A 24830-nucleotide genomic window follows, 5' to 3' on the forward strand; every position below is an offset into this window, starting at 1 on the left:
TCTGATTTCGGTGTTGACCATCTGGTGATGTCCATGTGTAGAGTCTTCTCTTGTGTTGTTGGAAAAGGGTGTTTGTTATGACCAGTGCATTTTCTTGGCAAAACTCTATTAGTCTTTGCCTTGCTTCATTCCATATTCCAAGGCCAAATTTGCCTGTTACTCCAGGTGTTAATCTTGACTTCCTACTTTTGCATTCCAGTCCCCTATAATGAAAAGGACATCTTTTTTGGGTGTTAGTTCTAAAAGGTCTTGTAGGTCTTCATAGAACTGTTCAACTTCAGCTTCTTCAGCGTTACTGGTTGGGGCATAGACTTGGATTACTGTGATATTGAATGGTTTGCCTTGGAAACGAACAGAGATCATTCTGTTGTTTTTGAGATTGCATCCAAGTACTGCATTTCAGAGTTAGCGCATCAATATACAATAGCCTGAATTGATCTCTTTAACCATTTTAGTACTATAAAAGTGTTGTGTCATTTGTAGTATCTGGTACCATGTTGTATTTTCTAATATTCCTATTAATTCTCGTTTTGCATACAGGACATTATATTAAAGTTTTTAATTGATAGGTAATTTATACTATAGTGATATATAGAGAAATTGAATACAGTTTCATGAACTCTTCTATAGTCATTCCTAACCCCTCATTTGAACCATACAGGAGAGTTTTTATTTACAAAACTGAATATTAGACTCAAAACTTGTGGTTCTCAACCATGCTTGGAAATCAGAATCTCCACCCTACTGACAAAATACACATGCAGTACCCAAGCAGATATATTTTGCAAAATTTTCGCAATAATTCTGATGCACTCCAGTGATGCTTCCTCAGGATCTTGGCACTGTGTTACACCCTCCCCCAGATGCTAAACAAAAAAGTTTAAATTTTACTGGCTTTATTTAAGTGCAGCACACAGTAACTATTGTAGTTTACCTTTGTACAAATCTAAGCAAAAAAAAAAAAATCAATTTCAATAGAAAGCTCCGTAAGTTAAAGATATATTATATATTCAGATTCACTTTATTAAAACATAATTTGAAATCCAACTGTCATGTTTCACAAATCTACTCTTCTTCCTAGATTTTTTACATGTATTAGAGATGACATTTTTAGTTTCCTTATGATTGAAATTTCCAATTCCACTCTTGGTGGCCTTTCCCTTCTATAACTAAAAATACAACTTGGGCTAGCTTCAGTCCAAATTCACAATTACTACAAAATAATGAAGCCTTGAAGGATTTATTAAATAGTCTATAAGAGATTATAATAAGATTTTCAGCTGAGGTGGTCACAAAAACCAAGGCTTGAGTTAAAAGGAGATGTTGACTATTATTTGTTCAGTGGTTATTTTAAACAAGAATGATCTGGTCTTTTCAGACCTATAAATAACCTTAGCCACTTCTTTTTCTAATTCAAGAACATTTTAAAAAGTCACAGCATGGTCAACTTCCTGATTTAGAAACATATAAAAACTGAATTTTAACTTTAAACTTAAGTTATAGAAGTAATCCTCCAAGGACTGTTTTCTGCAAAGTCACTTATAAATCAATTGTTGAGAACTCAGGATGCATTTTCCCATAAATATTTCTTTTAAAGCTTCTGCTTAAGTCCCTAGGTAGATCCATAAAAGCCTCTTTAACACAGAATACAGCTCAAGGATGTAACTTTCAATACAAAGAAGACCTGTAGTTTCCTTCAAAAAAAAAAAAATGGAATAGATTTTTGTGCCTTATTTTAGCGGGGCGGGGGGGGGGGAGTCCATTTTTATGCGGCATCCACCCCTTTCTTAATATCCTCTTCTCAGATCCTCAGATGTTTAATTTTTTCTGTTTTAAATTCATATGGTAGCACACCCTTCCTTCCCTTCTCATCCCCAGGCTAGGCTTTTTTCTACTTCATAGAATTACCTGTAACTTGGACCTTTACCCCATCCTAATTGTCCCCATTCTTTCATTGCTCCCATTCTTTCATTGTCACAGATCTTGCTGCTGCTGCTGCTAAGTCGCTTCAGTCATGTCCGACTCTGTGACCCCAGAGATGGCAGCCCACCAGGCTCCCCCGTCCTGGATAAAACTAGGTTAATTCATACTAATATGTGATTCACAAATACTATTTTAATTCTCCTAGATAATTTTGCATTTTTACATGAACTTGTAAATCCAAATAATTTTTTTTCATTTTACATTATTCTGGTTATGAGATCTACTTTCTTGACAAAATTTTAAGTATACAATATGGTATTGTTCACGACAGGTATATTATTGTACAGAAGCTCTCTAGAGTTTATTTATCTTGCTTAACTAGCCCTTTATGCTTATTGAAAGTTGTTCAGTCGAGTCTGTTTGCGACCCCATGGACTACAGAGTCCACGGAGTTCTCCAGGCCGGAATACTGGAGTGGATAGCCATTCTCTTTGTCAGAGGATCTTCCCAACCCAGGGATCGAACCCAGGTCTCCCTCGTTGCAGGAGAATTCTTTACCAGCTGAGCTACAATGATGAGTAACTCTCTATATCCCCCTCACCTGGTCCCTGAAACCACCATTTCACCTTTTGATTCTGTGAATTTGGCCCAAACAGAATTTTAATAATGAAATTTCAGTTAGAAAAAAAAAAGAAGTGAGAACATTCATACAGTATGGATGAGAATATTTTTGGGCTAAGGAACAATTAGAAACATGGAATTCGTCTCTTCTCTGTTGTGACTCTTCAGAGATTCTCATCATCAGTGCCTTAGAAAACCATTGTGTTTCTTTCAACTTCTAGTTTTCTCAGAATGTCCTCAAGCAACACAGAAGTAGGGAGACAAGAGGTTAACAAAGTGTCCACTGTTTGTATACCTCAATCTCTTGTAAAGCACTTAGTAAAGTACATTTCCTGCGTAGCCATTTTGTAGTTCAAGTCAGCATTTTTGGAAGTAATAATTTTACAACTCTCCAGCTCACCCTTCTATTTTTACCACTCTGTTTTGAAAGGCTGGTGCAATTTTTTTATAACTCATGGTTAGTAAACTAAAAAAGTCTTTTGACATACATAATAACCAAATGTTCATTCAGTTCAGTTCAGCCGCTCAGTCGTGTCCATCTCTTTGCGATCCATGAATCGCAGCACGCCAGGCCTCCCTGTCCATCACCAACTCCCGGAGTTCACTCAAACTCATGTCCATCGAGTCGGTGATGCCATCCAGCCATCTCATCCTCTGTCACTTCATTTTAAATCATAAATTGTCATTATCCAACAGTATTTATTTCACCACTTTTGTAAGGAATCCTTGCAAGTTGATTTATTTATTGGAGCTAACCAAGTGAATTGAACAGCATAGTGAATTGAATTCTTGGCAAATATTTGTTAAATGATGACATGCAATTTTTATTAATACTCCTCTAGAATAGTAGTTTATTATCTACTAGGTATAGTGTTGTTTATCACTCGTGTTTAATGTTTTTAGGATACTGAGTCACTATAACAATTATTTACTCTGTACAAAGGAGTATTGCACATTTTTCAACAAGAATGTTTGATGACAGTGATATATATTATGATCCATGGATCTTTGATAATTTGTAAGGCTGTTCTGTTGATGGGCTCAACATTACTATAATTCTCTAGTGAAGACCTAGAAAGAGATACTGCAGACATCTGTATAACATGTTTATTCCCCTTTTCCTCACTCTCTAGCAAAAATACAAAATTCTGGAGGTTGTACTCAGAAGTGAAAATGCTTACAAGTATAGTCAGTATTTGTCATTTACTCATGATTTTCTCAGAGAATCTCTTGTAGTAAATCTAAATTTCCATTAAAAAAAACTTCAAGAAAATATTCTATTATTGACTAAAAGCCAGAAGTACTTAGTCCATTAAGAGAAAAATAAATTCAGTTCAGTTTAATCCAATGAGTATCTGTTGAATATCTACTGAGTGCCAGGCATGGTGCTAGGTCCGGAGATTGAAGTGAGATTATGGTCAAGCTAGTGGGAGAGCCACACACACACACACATACACAGGGCTGTAGCTAATGTTAGTATAGACAAGATGCTTTGAGAGCAATAAAAAGAAACAGTTTCCAACTTTATTCCTCCACTTTCCTGACCAATTCCCCACTCCTTGCAAGTCCTGCTAGCTGTGTCTCTAAAGTAGATCTCAATCTTGATTCAGTTTTGAGTTTTAATCACCAGTTTCTCTATCCTGTGTTACTCTTTGTTGTTGTTCAGTAGCTAAATCATCTCCAACTCTTTGAGACCCCATGAACTGCAGCATGCCAGGATTCCCTGTCCCTCACTATCTCTCTGAGTTTGCTCAAACTCATGTCCATTGAGTCAGTGATGCCATCCAACCATCTCATCCTCTGTCACCTCCTTCTCCTCCTGCCCTCAATCTTTCTGAGCATCAGAGTCTTTTCCAATTAGTCAGCTCTTTGCATCAGGTGGCCAAAGTATTGGCACTTCAGCATCAGTCCTTCCAATGAATAATCAGGGTTGATTTCCTTTAGGATTAACTGGTTTGATCTCCTTGCAGTCCAAGGGACTCTCAAGAGTCTTCTCCATCACCACAGTTGGAAAGCATCAATTGTTTGGCGCTCAGCCTTCTTTAATATTTTCCTAATTGGTCTCTCCACTTCTGTTCTCTATACACAAGTCAGTATTTCATGCCCCAGTTAAAATTTTATTTTCTGTTTTCCTGCTTTCAAATAAATGTAGATAATATGGAGGAGGTACCCTTCTCTTTTGCTTCTTACTTTGATTACAGCAATTAGCACAATAACTGGTCTGCAGTAGAGGTTAAATGAGTCTTGTTTGAAGGAATGAACTTGGGATTTTATTAAGGATCTCCCAAAAGATATGATGCTTATCATGAAAATCTTGGTTGCCCAAAGACTAGAACGGCATTCCTGGAAGAGTGAACCATATAAACAAAGCACATTAGAAGAGAAATAACATGTTGTGGTGGTGAATTAAACACCAAAAAATTGAATCAGAATAGGACATGAAACTAGAGACAAAGGCAAAGCCATATCTTTGTATTGAATACTATACTTTGTTCTATCTTTGAAGGGTTTTAAGCAAATGATTGACAGAGTGATATTCGTATTTTCAAAAAAACCCTGAATATATTGGTTTTTTTTTTTTTTTAACGTTGTTGGACAATAACGTGATGACTTTAGGACAACATGGCACTCAAACCCTACCTTTGTGCTAAGCACAAACTAAGTACTTGAGCTTAACCTAGGATGAATGGACACTGAGAGGCTTTATAGTGTCTGTGGGACACAACCCACAAGATTGGGTTGTGAAAGCCATCAACAAGCGATTGTTATTACTGTGGAGACAATGTGACGTGCCAGTGACTGCTCAGATTGGGAAATGTTGTGCTCCAGAGTCAGAGAGGAGGTTGTGTGGAGCTCTGCAGTTTTCAGAAGTCACAGATATTATATGCAGCTTTCAGAAACCACCTTTAATCAGGCTCACCCTCTCTGTCACTTAGAGGTTAAGCTCCGTGTTTCTCAACAGTCAGGCTGAGCGAGCAAAGGAAAAGAAGAATGAAGACAAACTGAATTCCAGCTACTAAGCTCTGAGATGCAGTGTGTAAATATGCCACATTCGCTCTCTTTCATTTGAATCTGTCTTCCTGGGGAAAAAACTATATGTCATAAAAAAATTCATAGTTTCTTTTTGATTAATCTCTAGAAGGCAGCCCAAAGATATTAAATCTCATTTATTCTCCTCCCCTCATAAACAATTCAATTCAATTTGAATTAATATTTACTGAGTGCTGACACATGGCATGGCATATAGTGGATGCTGTGATAGAACTGCTGCATAAAAGGAAGAAAACCACTGTCCCACCTTAAAAAAAAAGATAACTTTTTTTTTATACACGGCAATAGGAATAATGTAGCAATAGCAACCAGTGTACTGCAAGATAGTATCAAAGGTTATTTATTCAGTCACTATTCATTAACCAGCTACCTTATTCAAGAAAACCACTATATCCTAAACTACACTTGAGAAGGCTTATGTTAACAAGGACTAGAAAAAGGAATATAGATTTTGTTGAAGGAGAGAGTTGCATCATTTGTAGAGAAATAGATTTTTGCCATACCTCATGTATGAATAAGTGAGGCTATTCCTTTCAGCTACACATAGATTAATAGGTCGTTATTTGTTGGTTTCATCCCGAGTGCTGTTTGTTTATTGTATACCTTAATTTATTTAACTAAGTTATATACCTTGATTTATTGAACTAAGTTAAGCTGCCTAAACTAGCCCAGACTGGGTCACTATGGCATACTTGGGGTCAACAGTTTTCCAGATAACTCCAATTAATAGTAGAGGGTTCGGAATTAACATATATAAGCTCTAGTATTATAATTATGTAAGGTGTGCCTGGATTCAAATCCTGACCACCATCTACTAGGTTATTAAATCTCTTTGCTGTTAAGTTTGATCATCTAGAAGATAGAGACAGTAACTACTATTATATCAGAGTTGTTTCAAGGATTAAATGAGATAATACTTCTAATGAGCTTATAACTGTGATTGGTGTGTAGTATTTAGGGAATGTTAGATATTTTTTCCCTGTAAGAATATGGTAATAATTGACGTTTATGAATTCCCAGAAGAATATACAGCTATTTTGAGAGCTTCTCTTTAATCAGGGACACATTTTATAAATAGAAGATAGATAGACAGATAGATATTGTTACAGGTTGAGTTCCCTGGGAAGGAGATTCTTAAAAGATTTGTATGAAGGAGTTTATTGGGGAGAACTCTCAGGATCAACTCCCTTATTCCTATCAGCTCTTTTCTATACCCCACAGATGTTGATCCTGAGATACATAATCAAGAATCAATATTTAACAAAATGAGTTTTATTGTTTCACCAAGTACATTCTTATATAAAATTATCTCTTTTGTTGCTGTTCGTGTAGCAGAGAAGAATATGAGAATACTAGTATAGGTTGCTGCTGCCGCTGCTAAGTCGCTTCAGTCGTGTCTGACTCTGTGCGACCCCAGAGACAGCAGCCCACCAGGCTCCACCGTCCCTGGGATTCTCCAGGCAAGAACACTGGAGTAGGTTGCCATTTCCTTCTCCAATGCATGAAAGTGAAAAGTGAAAGTGAAGTCGCTCAGTCGAGTCCGACCCTCAGCGACCCCATGGACTGCAGCCTACCAGGCTCCTACATCCATGGGATTTTCCAGGCAAAAGTACTGGAGTGGTTTTGATGCTATTACCTTGATTCATGTTAAGACTCCTGAACTTTTATGCACCAGAGTTTTGTACCACTAGGGAAAACACAAAAAAGTGAAAAAAGGCAGATGCATATCTTAGTTCACTTATAAAAATACTTTTAACCTTATGGACGTCAGGAAAAGATCTTGGCCATATAAAATAGAAATAAACATACTACATTGTATAGACCCATCATAGAACATGGAAAAAGTAGTTTATATTCTTTTCAAACACCAAAATCTCATTTTTAATGATGCCTTGTGTAGTTATTAGAACTATGATTGCTCTGATGCTGATGTAAAAGCAGTTAATTCAAGTCTTTTCAAATGTTGGTGATAAGAATAGTTAAAATAATTTTAAAGTAACATGTAAAATAGAAAAGGGAGAATGCCTAGATTCATTGTACAAAGCCAGCATTATCGTGATAGTAACAACAAAAAAAACCAAATAATCCAATTTTTAAATGGGCAGTTTTTAAATCCATATTTTTCCAAAGAAGACATACAAATGGCCATCAGATAGATGCAAAGATGCTCAACATCACAAATCATCAGGGAAATGCAGACCACAATGAAATATCACCTCACAGCTGTAAGGATGTATGTTATGAAAAAGACAAAAGTAAAAATCCTGGCAATGTTGAGGAGAAAAGAAAACCCTTGTACAATGTTGGTGGGAATATAAATTGGTACTACTACTATGAAAAACAGTATGGAGATTCCTCAAAAAATTATAAATAGAAATACCATATAGCCTGTCTATCTCACTTCTGGATATATATCCAAAGGAAACTAAACTCTTATCTTGAAGATATATCTACTCCCATGTTCATAGAAGCATTATTCACAACAGCCAGAATATGGAAACAGCCAAAGTATCTGTCAATAGATGAATGGATTTAGAAAATTTGGAATATAATATACTGAAATACTATTCAGCCTTAAAAGAAGAAGAAAGACCTTCCATTTGGTACAGTGTGGGTGAGCCTGGAGGACATTATGCTGAGTGAAATAAGTCAGAGAATGATAAATGCTGTATGGTATCATTTATATGTGGCATCAAAAAGGAAAAAGTTGAATTCATAGAAACAGTGAGTAGAAAACTGGTTGTCAGGGGTTGGTGGGGGTGTAAAATAGGAAAAGGTTTGTAAAAGGTCACAAACTATCAGGTATATGATGAATAAGTTCTGAGGATCTAATATATAACATGGTGACTATAGTTGCTAATACTGTATTGTATAATTGAAATCTGCTAAGAGAGTAGAACTTAAATTTCTTTAAAAAAAAAAGTGTGAATGTGTAACAAAAAAATATCTTGCGTGATAACCAAATAGTGGAAGTGACTCTAATGTCTGCCACTGATGAATAAATAAACAAAATTAATATAATATTATTCTTCATTAAAAATGATGAAATACTGATATATGCTACAATACAAATGAACCTTGAAACAGTAAACTAAGTGAAAGAAGACTGCCAAAAAAGACCACATATTGTATGAAACCATTTATATGAAATACCTGAAATAGACAAATCTAAGGAGATAGAAAGTTTAAGAGTAGTTGCCTATGACTGGTGGAAGGAGTTGGGGGAGATGAAGAGTAACTGCTAGTGAATATTGGGTTTGGGGGAGAAATGATGAAAAAGTTCTAAAGTGGTGATGGTTACACACTCTATGAATAAACTAAAAGAGAAATGTATTGTATATTTTAAAAGCATAAATTATATGGTTTGTGAATTGTTTCAATAAAGCTTTTAAGAAAAAACTTAGAACAAAGTTTTAACAAATCATAGCCAACACTGTAAATAAATTACACAACCAAGTGGGATTTATCTCAATATGCATGACTGGTTTAACTCTCAAAAATCACTTGTTACTCATCATAGCAAATGGATAAAGCAAAGAAAAATCACGTGATTATGGCAACAGATAAATAAAAAGCATTTGGCACAATCTAATGCCAACTCATGATAAAAACTCAGTAAAGTAGGAATAAAGGAGAACAACTTGATAAAGACTATTTACCAAAAAAAACAACAGCTAACATCATACTTGATTGTAAAAAACTTAAAGCTGCCCCACTAAGATCAGGAACATGCAAGGATGGCCACTCCCACTACTTCTTTTCAATGTCATACTGGAAGTACTCTCTAATGCAAGACAAGAAGTGTGTGGACGGGGGGATATAGTCTTTATTCACAGATGACATGTTATCTACATAGAAAATCTGAAAGAATTGATCAAAAAACCTAGACTAATAAGCTTTTTTTTTTTCTTCACATGTGTATGTCCAATTGTTCCAGTGCCATTTCTTGAAAAGACTGTTTTCTATCTATGGGATTTCTTTTGCTCCTATGTCAAGAACCAATCAGCTGTGTTCATGGTAGGCTCTCTATTCTGTTCCAGTGATCAATTTGGATCAATTCTTTCATCCATTCCACCTTATAGCAGATACAGATGTGAAAAGGATTTCCACATTATATGATGTTAGAGAAAAAAAATTAAAATGATACCACTGTGCTTCTATTACAATGGCCAAATTCAGTCACACTAACAACACCAAATGTTGGTGAGGATATGGAGCAGCAGGAAAAGCCCTTTGTTGGTGGGATGCAAAATGGTACAGCCACGTGGGAAGACAGTTTGGCAGTTTCTTACAAAGCTAACCATACGCTTACCATACAATCCAGGTATTGTCCTCTGAGATATTCAGTGAAAGGAGGTGAAAACTTATGTCCATATAAAAACCTGCAGCTGTATTAACTGCTCAGTTCCGTCAGTTCAGTTGCTCAGTCGTATCCGACTCTTTGAGACCTCACGGACAGCAGCATGGCAGGCTTCCTTGTCCATCACCAACTCCCAGAGCTTGTTCAAACTCATGTCCATCGAGTTGGTGATGCCATCCAACCATCTCATCCTCTTTCCCACTTCTCCTCCTGCCTTCAATCATTCCCAGCATCAGGGTCTTTTCAAATGACTCAATTTTTAGCATCAGGTGGCCAAAGTATGGAATTTCAGCTTCAGCATCAGTCCTTCCAATGAATATCCAGGACTGATTTCCTTTAGGATAGACTGGTTGGATCTCCTTGCAGTCCTAGGAACTCTCAAGAGTCTTTTCCAACACCATAGTTCAAAAGCATCAATTCTTAGGCGCTCAGCTTTCTTCACAGTCCAACTCTCACATCCATACATGACTACTGGAAAAACCGTAGCTTTGACTAGATAGACCTTTGTTTGCAAAGTAATGTCTCTGCTTTTGAATATGCTATCTAGGTTGGTCATAGCTTTTCTTCCAAGGAGGAAGAGTCTTTTAATTTCATGGCTGCAGTCACCATCGGCAGTGATTTTGGAGCCCCCAAAAATAAAGTCTGTCACTGTTTCCACTGTTTCCCCATCTATTTGCCATAAAGTGATAGGACCAGATGCCATGATCTTTGTTTTCTGAATGTTGAGCTTTAAGCCAAGTTTTTCACTCTCCTCTTTCACTTTCATCAAGAGGTTCTTTAGCTCTTCTTCACTTTCTGCCATAAGGGTGGTATCATCTGCATATCTGAGGTTATTGATATTTCTCCCAGCAATCTTAATTCCAGCTTTTGCTTCATGCACCCCAGAATTTCTCATGATGTACTCTGCATATAAGTTAAATAAGCTGGGTGACAATATACAGCCTTGATATACTCCTTTCCCAATTTGGAACCAGTTTGTTGTTCCATGTCCAGTTCTAACCGTTGCTTCTTGACCTGCATAAACAGTCAATAAATAAAACTGCTATAAACAGTTAATAAATGGAAATGTTTATATCAGCTTTGTTTATAATTGCCAAAACTTAGAAGTAATCAAGATGTCCTTCAGTATGTATATGAGTAAATAAACTGCATATCCAGATAATGGAATATTATCACCACTAAAAATAATGAGATCTCAAGCTATGAAAAGACATGCAGAAATCATCAATGTATATTACTAAGTTAAAGAATCTGAAAGGCTACATACTAATTCCAAATATATGACATCTGGAAAAGACAAAACTATAAAACCATGAAAAAATAAGTGTTGGCGAGGGAGGGAGTGGCAGGAGTAATGAACAGATGGAACACAGAGAGTTTTTGGAGCAGTGAAAATACTATTATTGATACATGTTACTATACATAAACATTATGTGATATTGTAAGTGAGTACCTGTCATTATAACTTTGTCCAAACCTATAGAATGTGAAACACCAAGAATGAATCCTAATGTTCACACCATGGACTTCGAGTGATTATGATTTGTTGTTGGAGGTTCATTAATTGTAACAAATGTACCATTCTGGTAAAGGATATTGATAATCATGTGTGGGAAGATCATGTGTATGTTGAAGGAGAAGGTATATGGGAAATCTCTGTATCGTCCTCTTAATTTTGCTTTGAACTTAAAAGTGCTCTAAAAAAGTCTTTTTTTAAAAGAAATAACTTGATACTTTGTGCCACCCTCAGAACAAGATAAGAAATTAAATTTCAACCTAGCATTGAGTAGCTCTCTCTCCTTATGATGTAGGAGTTTCTTTTGCCTTGATTTTTCAGGAGAGTGAGTGGAGAGTTTTCTGAATTTTATTAAAATTACAAAAACTACATATGATTTATGTTTTTTTAATACCAGGTATTATTGAAATAAGTGATGAGCTGTGTTGCTTGTTTTGTATGTGATTCTCACTACAACTCTTAATTAGATTATAGTATTCTCATTGTAGGGCTTCACTGGTGGCTCAAACAGTAAAGAATTTGCCTGCAATGCAGAAGACTTGGGTATGATCCCTGGGTTGGGAAGATCCCCTGGCATAGGAAATGGCAACCCCCTCCAGTATTCTTGCCTAGAGAACACACGGACAGAGGAGCCTGGTGGGCTACAGTCCATGGAGTCACAAAGAGTTGGATACAACTGAGCAATTAAGTGTGCATGCATTTTTATTATACAAATAAGGAAATTAACACACACTCTGGTCTTCAGATCGTCTATTATTAACATTTCCTACTATACAGAAATTCTGCCTCAATAAGAACTGTGATACCAGGCAATTGACTGATATGTAAAAGAACCGTCTCTTTAAAATTAGTGTAATCCTTTCTAGGCCAAAAGGATGAATGCTTTCAAAGGCTTTGAGATTCCTAATAGAGGAGAGGTAAGTAAGGTACATGATAGAAGAGGCAGATTTCATCTAACTGTGCACTGTCTAAGAAGATGGATCAGAAACATAAAGACCTAATAACAGCAAAGACTTTCTTTGTTAGGTTATCTTTTATACATTAATTATACAGAAGCTCCTGCTTAAATGGGATACACTTGCTGTAGACTGTTTCTTTTATGAAAGAGTTCTTTTCCTTACTCTCCACTTGATTTGGGAGATATTATGATAGAACTATCAGGGATGTAAGTTGTTGTAGTAAGGTGAAGTTTATTTTATTTGTTGTATAAGTTTATTCACTTAACTGGCCAGTGAATCATCATTGTAGCAGAGACCACATCACTGTGATATGGTCAATTCATCCCAACGTTTAACCTACTCTACAGTTTAAATCACATATCCATGAAAACTTTAGCTTTGCAAATTTTGAGATACTGATATGTATGCCTCTACCACCTTGTATAACGTAATATAGTCCTCTGGTCTCTTAATAAATATTAATTTTAGTATCATTCATAAATAAATGTTATCTGATATATAAAACCAATTTGAGAATCTCACTTCTCTATAACCCCATTAATGACAACAATCTCCAAATAATTAATTAGAACAGTATGCATTAATTTTCAAATTTAAAATATTTTTATATTCATTTTCTCTACATTTGTACTATAGTATTTGTATCAGGTCTAACTGGTGTACACAGCTTACATGAATGACAGTTGAATTTTGTTTATTTAAAAAAAATTATTTCAAAAACTAGCTTGTGGTTATCAAAGGGAAGAGTTAGTGCAGGGGCAAAGGGACAAATTAGAGGTATGGGATTAATATATACAAACTACTATTTATAAAATACATAAGGAACAAGAATATACTCTATACCCTTCATCTTGCAATAACCTGGAGTGAAGTATAAAAGTGAAAGAAAGTAAAAATCAGCCAGTTGTGTCTGACTCTTTGCAACCTTATAGGCTATACAGTCCATGCAATTCCCCAGGCCACAATACTGGAGTAGGTAGCCTTTTCCTTCTCCAGGGGATCTTCTCAGACCAGGGATCGAACAAGGTCTCCTGCAATGCAGGCAGATTCTTTTCCAGCTGAGCCACAGGGAAGCCCATCAGTTCAGTTCAGTTCAGTCGCTCAGTCGTGTCCGACTCTTTGCGACCCCATGAATTGCAGCACACCAGGCCTCCCTGTCCATCACCAACTCCCGGAGTTCACTCAGACTCATGTCCATCGAGTCAGTGATGCCATCCAGCCATCTCATCTTCTGTCGTCCCCTTCTCCTCTTGCCCCCAGTCCCTCCCAGCATCAGAGTCTTTTCCAATGAGTCAACTCTTCGCATGAGGTGGCCAAAGTACTGGAGTTTCAGCTTTAGCATCAGTCCTTCCAAAGAAATCCCAGGGCTGATCTCCTTTAGAATGGACTGGTTGGATCTCCTTGCAGTCCAAGGGACTCTCAAGAGTCTTCTCCAACACCACAGTTCAAAAGCATCAATTCTTCGGCGCTCAGCCTTCTTCACAGTCCAACTCTCACATCCATACATGACCACAGGAAAAACCATAGCCTTGACTAGACGAACCTTTGTTGGCAAAGTAATGTCTCTGCTTTTGAATATGCTATCTAGGTTGGTCATAACTTTCCTTAGTGGAGTATAATTTGCAAAAATACTAGATCACTATGCTATACTACTGAGATGAACACAATATTGTAAATCAATTACACTTCAGTTAAAATATAGTTTTAAATCAAGGTGAGAGGCATAGTTAGTCAGAGGATTTATTACTATATACCACTGCTGTGCTTGGCTTGTTATTCATATTTCTTTTAATTTTCCTGAGAACTAAAATAGTCCTGTTTTCAGTCAACTGCCAACTTTTCTTTCCATTTGCTCCGTACAGTTGTCCCTGGATATCCACAGGGAACTGGTTCCAAGACCCATTGCAGATACAAAAATATACAGATGCTGAAGTTCCATGGTCAGCCCTTTGTATCTGAGAATTCTATATCTTCCGATACAATCAACCCAGAACCGTAAACATAGTACTGTACACAATCTGCAAGGCAGCGGAACTTGCAGATGCAGAGGCCCAACTAGGTATTTGCTGAAAAAAGTACAGGTATAAGTGGAACTGTGCAGTCCACACCTTTGTTTAAGGGTCAACTCTGTAAGGAAAGATTAGGAAAATCAAGTTATTTTCTGTTTGCATGTGGTTTTCATTCTCCTACAACTTTCCTAAACTTGTTTATGCAGTCAATTTTTATTTTTCTTTGATCATTTCTCACAGTTTCCAGCAATCACGCAAGTTTCATCCAATCCCAGATTTTGCTGCCCTGTACAGTCCATAGGGTCACCCAGAGTCAGACATGATTGGGCACACACACACACACACATACACACACACACAGCTGGTTTGGAGCTAACTACTATGGAAAGTGAATTCTTTTTTCTTATAAGTCATTGCTATTATCTTATTTAAATTTAGTTCCCTTTTGTTACTTAGAGTTTTTGAAATCATCTTTTCTGGAAGTTAATTTGGATGGTTTTCTTCTCTCCTTTGTTTTTCCCCCTTTATCACTTCAACCTAGATTTTCCTTTCCTTTAAATCTCAAACAGATTTTTACTTTTGTTATGAACGAAATGATCAGCAGACTTGGTGCTTACATTAAATTGGATCCAGTAAAATAAAATCAAGGGTTTCATTTAATACACCACACACACACACCTCTACACAAACAGGCACACAGAAATGCGTGCATGCACCCACACTATAATAAAATAAACTAACATAAATAACTGTGATTCTCTTTCAGAAACATGATGGTCACTTCACAGTCATCCAGTTGGTCGGTATGCTCCGAGGCATTGCATCAGGAATGAAGTATCTTTCTGATATGGGTTATGTTCACCGAGATCTAGCAGCTAGGAATATATTGGTCAACAGCAACTTAGTATGCAAAGTTTCTGATTTCGGTCTCTCCCGAGTGCTGGAAGATGATCCAGAAGCTGCTTATACAACAACTGTAAGTTTATCCATCCTTTTCAAATATAGTTTGTTTACTTTTATTGTTTGCAATATTATTAGAGTAGTTCCAGTTTGTATTATGGTCTAAAGACAGAAGGAAAGATTGCCCCAAAATAGGATCTAGACAAGGACTGAGAGACATTGGTTTTCCATGCCAATTCTATAAAGAGCCTACCAGGCACGTCATGAGGAGAGGTTGGCAGGGATGATTATGGAACATACCTAATGATACATATACAATTAGCGATTTGTAGATAATTTAATCTGCACAAAGTTTACTGAGTTTAGATTGCTCTCATTTGACTACATGGTCTCATATCTGGTTATACTTAAGTGCTAAGAAATCTCTTCCTTCACTGAATCTGACACACATTTACATGGACAACTGTTTTATACCCACTTCTAGAGGAGGGACTCTCTCTCATTTGAATATTGCTAAGCAACCCATCTTAAACTTACATAGAAAATGTTATGCCTCTTTGCTCTCAATTATGGAAATGAGGTCATATTTACCTAAAAAGAACATTAAAAGATATATTAAGAGACACTGACGTATAGAACAGTCTTATGGACTCTGTGGGAGAGGGAGAGGGTGGGGAGATTTGGGAGAATGGCACTGAAACATGTATAATATCATGTATGAAATGAGTCGCCAGTCCAGGTTCGATGCACGATACTGGATGCTTGGGGCTGGTGCACTGGGACGACCCAGAGGGATGGTATGGGGAGGGAGGAGGGAGGAGGGTTCAGGACGGGGAACACATGTATACCTGTGGTGAATTCATTTCGATATCTGGCAAAACTAATACAATATTGTACAGTTTGAAAATAAAATAAAATTTAAAAAAATAAAATAAAGATACATTATGGCTCACACTTGTCTGTTTTAAGAGACATGTTTTATTTAAGATATGGAATAATGGCAGTTGGTCTTCCCATATTGCTCAGTAATAAAGAATCTGTGTGCCATTACAGGAGATGTGGGTTCAATCCCTGGGTAGGGAAGATCCCCTGGAGAAGTAAATGGCAACCTACTCCAGTATTCTTGCCCAGTCCATGAGATTGCAAAGAGTCAAACACAACTTATCAACTAAACAATGACAATGACAATAATGGCAGCTACTATTCAGATGTTTTATTTTTTTCTTTTAATTAAAATGAGTAGCTCCATTTCTTATATTTTAAAGACCAAAACGAAATGTAAAAATCATTTTATCACAGTATCTGTAAAACTTATAAAATTCCCTGATTCTGACTTTCAATTGTGTTCACTTTGTATCATCCAAGACAAACTTTGCTTTTCTCCTTGATAGTGGTATTTCCTAATAAGGACTTTCCTAGTTGAACTATTGAGTCTCACTATTGACAATGCATAACCTGCATAATCGCAGTTCTTTTAATATCTTAATTCTATTTACTTTGCATTAGTAAGATCTCTCTAAGCTCCAACTCTTAACCTCCCCTATTCTGCATGATATGTGAAAAAAGTCACTCTATGCCAACATGGAGTTAGTTAAAGAAGACATGCTCTATACCCAGCATGGAGATATTTAAAGCAAATAATGGAGGAGCATGAGGAGCATGTATTTCATATAGTTGTTTCATATAGCTGGGGGGAGATCTAAGAATCCTTCCTTCTTTACCTCATTCATGTGTTTCTAAGTTGACTTTCTGATGTGAATTTTTAAATCTTAAGACATGCCCAGCTTTAAGAGTGGATATTTTTAATGAAAATGAGATAAAAGTATTTTAGATCATTCACTATTCTGCCTTTAAGCACTTTAGCATAAATAATTGAGATTTTTCTGGAGATGATGCTTGCTGCTAAGCTGTTAAGTCACTTCAGTCGTGTCCGACTCTGTGCGACCCCATAGACGGCAGGCCACCAGGCTCCCCCGTCCCTGGGATTCTCCAGGCAAGAACACCAGAGTGGATTGCCATTTCCTTCTCTAATGCATGAAAGTGAAAAGTGAAAGTGAAGTTGCTCAGTTGTGTCCAATGATGCTTACCTGCTAGTAAAACATAATATGAATTTTCACTCACTTCTATCTTTTTTAAATAAAAGAGTTACTGTTAAAAGTAATGCAGTAAAATCTTTTAAACACTTTCACTTAAAATCATATGATATCCAATGCACTAAATAAAAGGACCTGTGGTGAGAAATATTTTTTATTTTTTTATTTTGAAAAATAAAGTGTTATTCTTTGAGAGCCTATCACAAGATTCTCTGTCCATCAAGTCATCAATGGTAGAAATGAGACTGTGCTAAGATATTAATACCATGTGGTAAAATGCATCTTACACTAAGTCTGTGTAGGTGAACCAGGCCAACCTGAAGAATAACTTGTACTTCAATTGTTCCTTAAGATTTAACGAAGCAAAGAATGGAAGTGATATGACAGCTTCAGGCACAAAGTCACTCTTGGGTACAGGACCGTGAAATCTACTAGCTCCCACCAAGCTACATATCATTAGCATAAATAGAAATAAGGACAGGTTTCTGCACAGAATTTTAATGAAAAATTCAAGAAAAGAAAATGACAGTTTCCTCTAGGTAAATGTAATTCAGCAGCCTAAATATAAAGAAAAACAGGAGAAAAATAGCTATGTTATCAGAAGACTATAATGTGAAGATTTAAATAACTTTTTCAGCAAAAAGGTGGTGAACAAATAAACCTTGGAAGACTGAAAAACAATAAAATCCTGGCTTGATAAGCCAAATTCATCACTAAGAAAGGAGCTTTGCCATTTGGGCCAAATAATAAACTGACTCTTCCAGGAAAACAATTCTTACTCGACAGATATTATGATAGCAGTCAGTTGAAATCAGTCAAACATACAGACCTTTGTAATTCAGTTCAGTTCAATCACTCAGTCCTGTCTGACTCTGCGACCCCATAGACTGCAGCATGCCAGGCTTCCCTGTCCATCATGAAATCCTGGAGCATGCACAAACTCATGTCCATAGAGTCAGTGATAGACACCACAATATCATCCTGTGTCGTCCACTTCTCCTCCTGACATCAATTTTTCCCAGCATCAGGGTCTTTTCTTCACCTCAGGTAGCCAAAGTATTGGAACTTCAGCTTCAGCATCAGTCCTTCCAATGAATATTCAGGACTGATTACCTTTAGGATTAACTGGTTGGATCTCCTTGAAGTCCAAGGGACTCTCAAGAGTCTTCTCCAACAACACAGTTCAAAAGCATCAATTCTTTGACACTCAGCTTTCTTTATGCTCCAACTCTCACATCTGATACGTAATTATTAGAAAAACCATTGCTTTGACTAGACAGACTTTTGTCAGAAAGTAATGCCTCTGCTTTTTAATACGCTATCTAGGTTTGTCATAGCTTTTCTTCCAAAGAGCAAGTGTCTTTTACTTTCATGGCTGCAGTCACCATCCTCAGTGATTTTGGAGCTCAAGAAAATAAATAGTCTGTCACTGTTTCCATTGTTTCCCTATCTGTTTGCCATGAAGTGATGGGACCAGATGCCATAATCTTAGTTTTTTGAATGTTGGGTTTTTTTTGTTTGTTTGTTTGTTTGTTTACTTTATAATATTGTATTGGTTTTGCCATACATCAACATGCATCCGCCATGGGTGTACATGTGCTCCCCATCCTGAGCCCCCTCCAACCTCCCTTCCCATGAATGTTGGGTTTTAGGCCAAATTTTTAACTCTCCTCTTTCACTTTCATCAAGAGGTTCTTTAATTCCTCTTTGCTTTCTACCATAAGAGTGGTGTCATCTGCATATCTGAGGTTATTGATATATCTCCTAGGAAACTCGATTCCAACTTGTGATTCATCCAGCTTGGCATTTCGCATGTTGTACTCTGCATATAAGTTAAATAAGCTGGGTGACAATATATAGCCTGGTATATCCTTGTAAAGGACAATATATAATCCTTTCCCAGTTTGAAATTAGTCCATTTTTCCATGTGCAGTTCTAACTGTTGCTTCTTGACCTGCATACAGATTTCTCAGGAGGCAGGTAAGGTGGTCTGGTATTAACATCTCCTGAAGAATTTTCCAGTTTGTTGTGATCCACACAATGAAAGGATTTGATATAATCAATAAAGCAGAAGTGGATGTTTTTCTGGAACTCTTGTATTTTCAATGATCCAACGGATATTGGCAATTTGATCTGGTTCCTCTGCCTTTTCTAAATCCAGCTTGAACATCTGGAATTTCTCAGTTCACATACTATTGAAGCCTAGCTTGGAGAATTTTGAACATTACTTTGCTAGCATGTGAAGTGAGTCCAATTGTATGGTCGTTTGAGCATTCTTTGGCATTGCCTTTCTTTGGGATTGGAATGAAACCTGATGTTTTCCAGTCCTGTGGCCACTGCTGAGTTTTCCAAATTTGCTGGCATGTTGAGTACAGCACTTTCACAGCATTATCTTTAGGATTCGAAATAGCTTAAATGAAATTCCATCACCTCCACTAGCTTTGTTCATAGTGTTGCTTCCAAATGCCCACTTGACTTCACATTCCAGGATGTCTGGCTCTAGGTCAGTGATCACACCATCATGTTACCCTGGTCCTTAAGATCTTTTCTGTACAGTTCTTCTGTGTATTCTTGCCACCTCTTCTTACGATCTTCTGCTTCTGTTAGGTCCATACCATTTCTGTCCTTTATTGAGCCCATCTTTGCATGAAAAGTTCCCTTGGTATTTCTAATTTTCTTGAAGAGTTCTCTAGTCTTTCCCATTCTATTGTTTTCCTCTATTTCTTTGCATTGATCAAGAAGAAGGTTTTCTTATCTCTCCTGCTATTCTTTGGAACTCTACATTCAGATGGATATATCTTTCCTTTTCTCCTTGGCTTTCATTTTTCTTCTTTTCTCAGTTATTTGTAAGGCCTCTTCAGACAACCATTTTGCCTTTTGGCATTCTCTTCTTGGGGTTGGTTTTTGATCACTGCCTCCTGTACAATGATATGAACCTCCATCCGTAGTTCTTCAGGTACTCTATCTATCAGATCTAATCCTTTCAATCTGTTGTCACTTCCACTGTATAATCTAAGGCATGTGATTTATAGTTCATATATGATTTGTTTATAACCCTGGTCAAACCTGAATGGTCCAGTGGTTTTCCCTACTTTCTTCAATTTAAGTCTGAATTTTGCAAAAGGAATTCATGATCTGAGCCACAGTCAGCTTCTGTTTTGCTTCTGCTGATTGTATAGAGCTTCTCCATCTTTGGCTGCAAATAATATAATCAATATATATTGAATATATATATTATAATCAATCCATATAATCAATCTGATTTCACTGTTGACTATCTGGTGATGTCCATATGTAGAATCATCTCTTGTATTGTTGGAAGAAGGTGTTTGCTACGACCAGTGCATTCTCTTGGCAAAACTCTGTTAGCCTTTACCCTGCTTCATTTTGTACTCCAAGGCCAAATTTGCCTGCTACTCCAGTTACCTCTTGAGTCCTACTTTTTCATTCTAGTCCCCTATGATGAAAAGGACATCTTTTTTTGATGTTAGTTCTAAAAGGTCTTGTAGGTCTTAGAACCATTCGACTTCAGCTTCTTCTGTATTACTGGCTGGGACATAGACTAGGATTGCTGTGATACTGACTGGAAATGAACAGAGATTATTCTGTTGTTTTTGAGATTGCACCCAAGTACTGAATTTTGGACACTTTTGTTGATCATGAGGGCTACTCCATTTCTTCTAAGGGATTCTGGCCCACGGTAGTAGATGTAATGGTCATCTGAATTAAATTTGCCCATTGCAGTCCATTTTAGTTCACTGTTTCCTAAAATGGCAATGTTCACTCTTGCCATCTCCTGTTTGAACTCTTCCAGTTTGCCTTGATTCATGGACCTAACAATCCAGGTTCCTATGCAATATTGTTCTTTACAGCATCAGACTTTACTTCCATCACCAGTCACATCCACAGCTGTGCACTGTTTTTGCTTTGGCTCCATCATTCTTTCTGGAGCTATTTCTCCACTCTTCTCCAGTAGTATATTGGGTGGCTACTGACCTGGGGAGTTCATCTTTCAGTGTCATATCTTTTTGCCTTTTCATACTGTTCATGGGATTCTCAAGGCAAGAATACTGAAGTGGTTTGCCATTCCCTTCTCCTGTGGGCCACATTCTGTCAGAACTCTCCATGATGACCTGTCCCTCTTGGGTCACACTACATAGCATGGGTCATAGTTTCTCTGACTTAGACAAAGCTGTGATCCATGTGGTCAGTTTGGATAGTTTTTTGTGATTGTGGCTTTCATTCTGTCTGCCCTCTGATGGATAAGGATATTATGATAGAAGTCAGTGGAAATCAGTCAAATATGCAGACCATTGTAATTAGCAGGAGAGAAAGAAATCAATATGCCAATTTTAGATTTCCTTAATTCAAAGGGAGAAAGGTGCCCTTGAGCCAACCAATGTTTATTTGATGGACTAATTCATATTGAAAAGCAGAGACATTACTTTGCCAACAAAGGTCCGTCTAGTCAAGGCTATGGTTTTTCCAGTGGTCATGTATGGATGTGAGAGTTGGACTGTGAAGAAAGCTGAGCGATGAAGAATTGATGCTTTTGAAGTGTGTTGGAGAAGACTCTTGAGAGTCCCTTGGACTGCAAGGAGATCCAGCCAGTCCATTCTGAAGGAGATCAGCCCTGGGATTTCTTTGGAAGGACTGATGCTAAAGCTGAAACTCTAGTACTTTGGCCACCTCATGCAAAAAGTTGACTGATTGGAAAAGACTCTGATGCTGGGAGGGATTGAGGGCAGGAGGAGAAGGGGACGACAGAGGATGAGATGGCTGGATGGCATCACTGACTCGATGGACATGAGTCTGAGTGAACTCCGGGAGTTGGTGATGGACAGGGAGGCCTGGCGTGCTGCCATTCATGGGATCGCAAAGAGTCGGACACAACTGAACGACTGAACTGAACTGAACTGAATTCATAGTCAGAAATTCTGACAGTTTTTATTAATTTTTGTCAGTATAAGCTTTTGTAAAGGGTACTCTAATGATCTAATATTTAAAAACTATATTCTTCAGGATTAGTGTATCCAGACTTTGAGTCCAAATGCCAGAAATCAAATCAACAACAATGGAGATGAAAGGGCAACGAAGCTTTACACTAAACCAGAGAGAAAATGTGTTAAGTGCAGAGCCACAATATCCAATAATACCCAATAACTGTTGAAGAAGTGAACATCATACATACAGGCTTGGATCAAGGCTGAGAGACCAAAAATCTTAATGGTAGTTTTCTGGTACAGTTCTGCCAGGATGTGTACACTTCTTTGGGTGAACTGACAATGTCAGACTTAAGCATTAATTGATGCTTTCAAATTATGATGCTGAAGAAGACTCTTGAGAGTTCCTTGGGCTGCAAGGAGATCAAATCAATCCATCTTAAAGGAAATCAGTCCTGAATATTCATTGGAAGGACTGATGCTGAAGCTGAAGCTCCAGTACTTTGGCCACCTGATGTGAAAAGCCAACTCATTGGAAAAGATCCTGATGCTGGGAAAGATTGAGGGCAAAAGAAGAGGAGAGCAGCAGAGAATGAGATGGTTAGACAGCATCACCAACTCAGTGGATATGAATTTGAGCAAACTCTGGGAGATAGTGGAGGACAGAGGAGCCTGGAGTACTACAGTCCATGGGGTCTTAAAGAGTCAGACACGACTTAGCGACTGAACAACAAAGCATTAGATGGAAATAGGAATCAACAATAGCACAGATGATATCGAAAGAATTATTTCCTAAAAAGTCTTATCTTTGGAGCTTAGGAAATAAAGATTTGTGATGATTACAGAGGTCTTGGTAATGAAACACATGAAAAAGGTTTGAAGATTATCATACACAGAATAGAAAAGACCTCGATAAGAAATCCTGAAGCTAGAGAGGACCATCTTGTTCATTCATGCATGCCATTCAGAAGCCAAGCCACACTGTGGGAAGACCTCCATCTGTCATTGGTGCAAAGCATGCACAAAAGCAAACCCTTTGTAGATGTCAGCCCTGTGTCTCTCCAATATGCTTTTTAAAGAAAGGACTCGAAGGCCTTAGACCTTGGAAGGCATTATTGAAGACAAGAGACCACTGAGAAACTAATATTGCTGATCAGTTCTCAGGTTTGGGGTGACTTAGAAGTAGTAATTACAAGTAGTAATGAATCCCTTTAGCTTTTTATAAAACCCTAGAGAGCAGGATATTTATCTTTTACATGTTTTAATGCTTTCAACAGCAAGATTAATACACTACTTAGTGTCTGCTTTGTTAATTGCTGATAATTACACTAATAAGAAAATGGTAGGAAGAAAGTGATTGAAACTATAAGCACATTGTTTTCAGTAAAATTACATTAATTTCTTCTCTGATATGACTGTTAATCACAACCCACCAAATGAGTAAGCCTAAAACAGCCCTTAATGTATCATAAGAAGAGGAAAAAATTACAATAGAAAGCAGAAAATGTTACAGACATTGAAGCAGTTATTACAATGGGTCAGGGTATTAACAGAAAGGAAAATTCTACAAGACCCAAGACAAATTGTTTATAAAAGTACATAGTACATAATATTTTAATACCTACAAACATCTGAAATATATCCAGCCCTTCTAGTGTAAATGCTAATCAATGAGGAATAAACGAAGGCCAGTGACAAATCTGAAGATGTTTGGCCTACATCTTGATGATTAACCGTAAATTGTATGAAATACCAAGTACTGCTTGTTTTTTGTTTTAGCAACATCCAACACTGTCTAATTCAGAGTTATTCTCCCTGCTCCTAGTGATTTTAGAACAAACCCAGACTAAATTGATTTACTGAGGAAGATCAATCAGCAGCTGTTCAGCGAGCAGAAAGCACCATGTTCATTGGCCCGTCTTGCTTGTGCAGAAAAAAGACAAAATAAGACAGTGTACACAAAGCTGCTGACTTTAGCCCTTGAGTTTCAGAGATACCATCTTAAGAAATGAAGTCATTCTAATGCTTAATTGCCAGTTTCATCTCTGATGTCAAAAAAAGGCCTTTTTTCCCCCTCTGACAATAGAAAACTGGAAAGAAAAACATTATAAATATAGTATAAATCACATGAAAGCTCTGTGAAAAGCTTACTTATTCCCAGTATAAGGAGCTTCACATCAATGGCAAATAAATTGAAAAAGATTATCGGTTATTTATGCTGTTTATGGCAGGCCCTGTTAGCTGCCTACTCAGCCTCTCTAATCATCTTCTCCTTGCTAATAAAATCTTTATTTGGATGTTGATAATGAACTCATACCCAGAAAATAAATCATAATTCATACATATTTATACTATTCTCCTTTAACACTTAAATTTTATTCTTTGAAAAGTCATTTAAATGTAAAGGGAAGTGAGTTTGGCAACTTTGGAGAAAATTTGGGGGTTGAGGTCTACT

The 24830-nt window shown here is 37.1% G+C and overlaps 1 protein-coding gene across 1 annotated transcript in view; it reads left to right on the top strand.

Annotated features, from left to right (window-relative positions):
• EPHA6 (EPH receptor A6) overlaps positions 1-24830 on the top strand; it is a 1036017-nt gene that overhangs the window by 884738 nt on the left and 126449 nt on the right. The window contains exon 15 of the mRNA XM_070368049.1: positions 15206-15415. Within this exon, the coding sequence (XP_070224150.1) occupies positions 15206-15415 (210 nt within the window). The remainder of the gene's footprint in view (positions 1-15205; positions 15416-24830) is intronic.

The sequence above is a fragment of the Bos mutus genome, chromosome 1 (genome assembly GCF_027580195.1).
Source record: "Bos mutus isolate GX-2022 chromosome 1, NWIPB_WYAK_1.1, whole genome shotgun sequence".
Lineage (NCBI taxonomy): Eukaryota > Metazoa > Chordata > Mammalia > Artiodactyla > Bovidae > Bos > Bos mutus.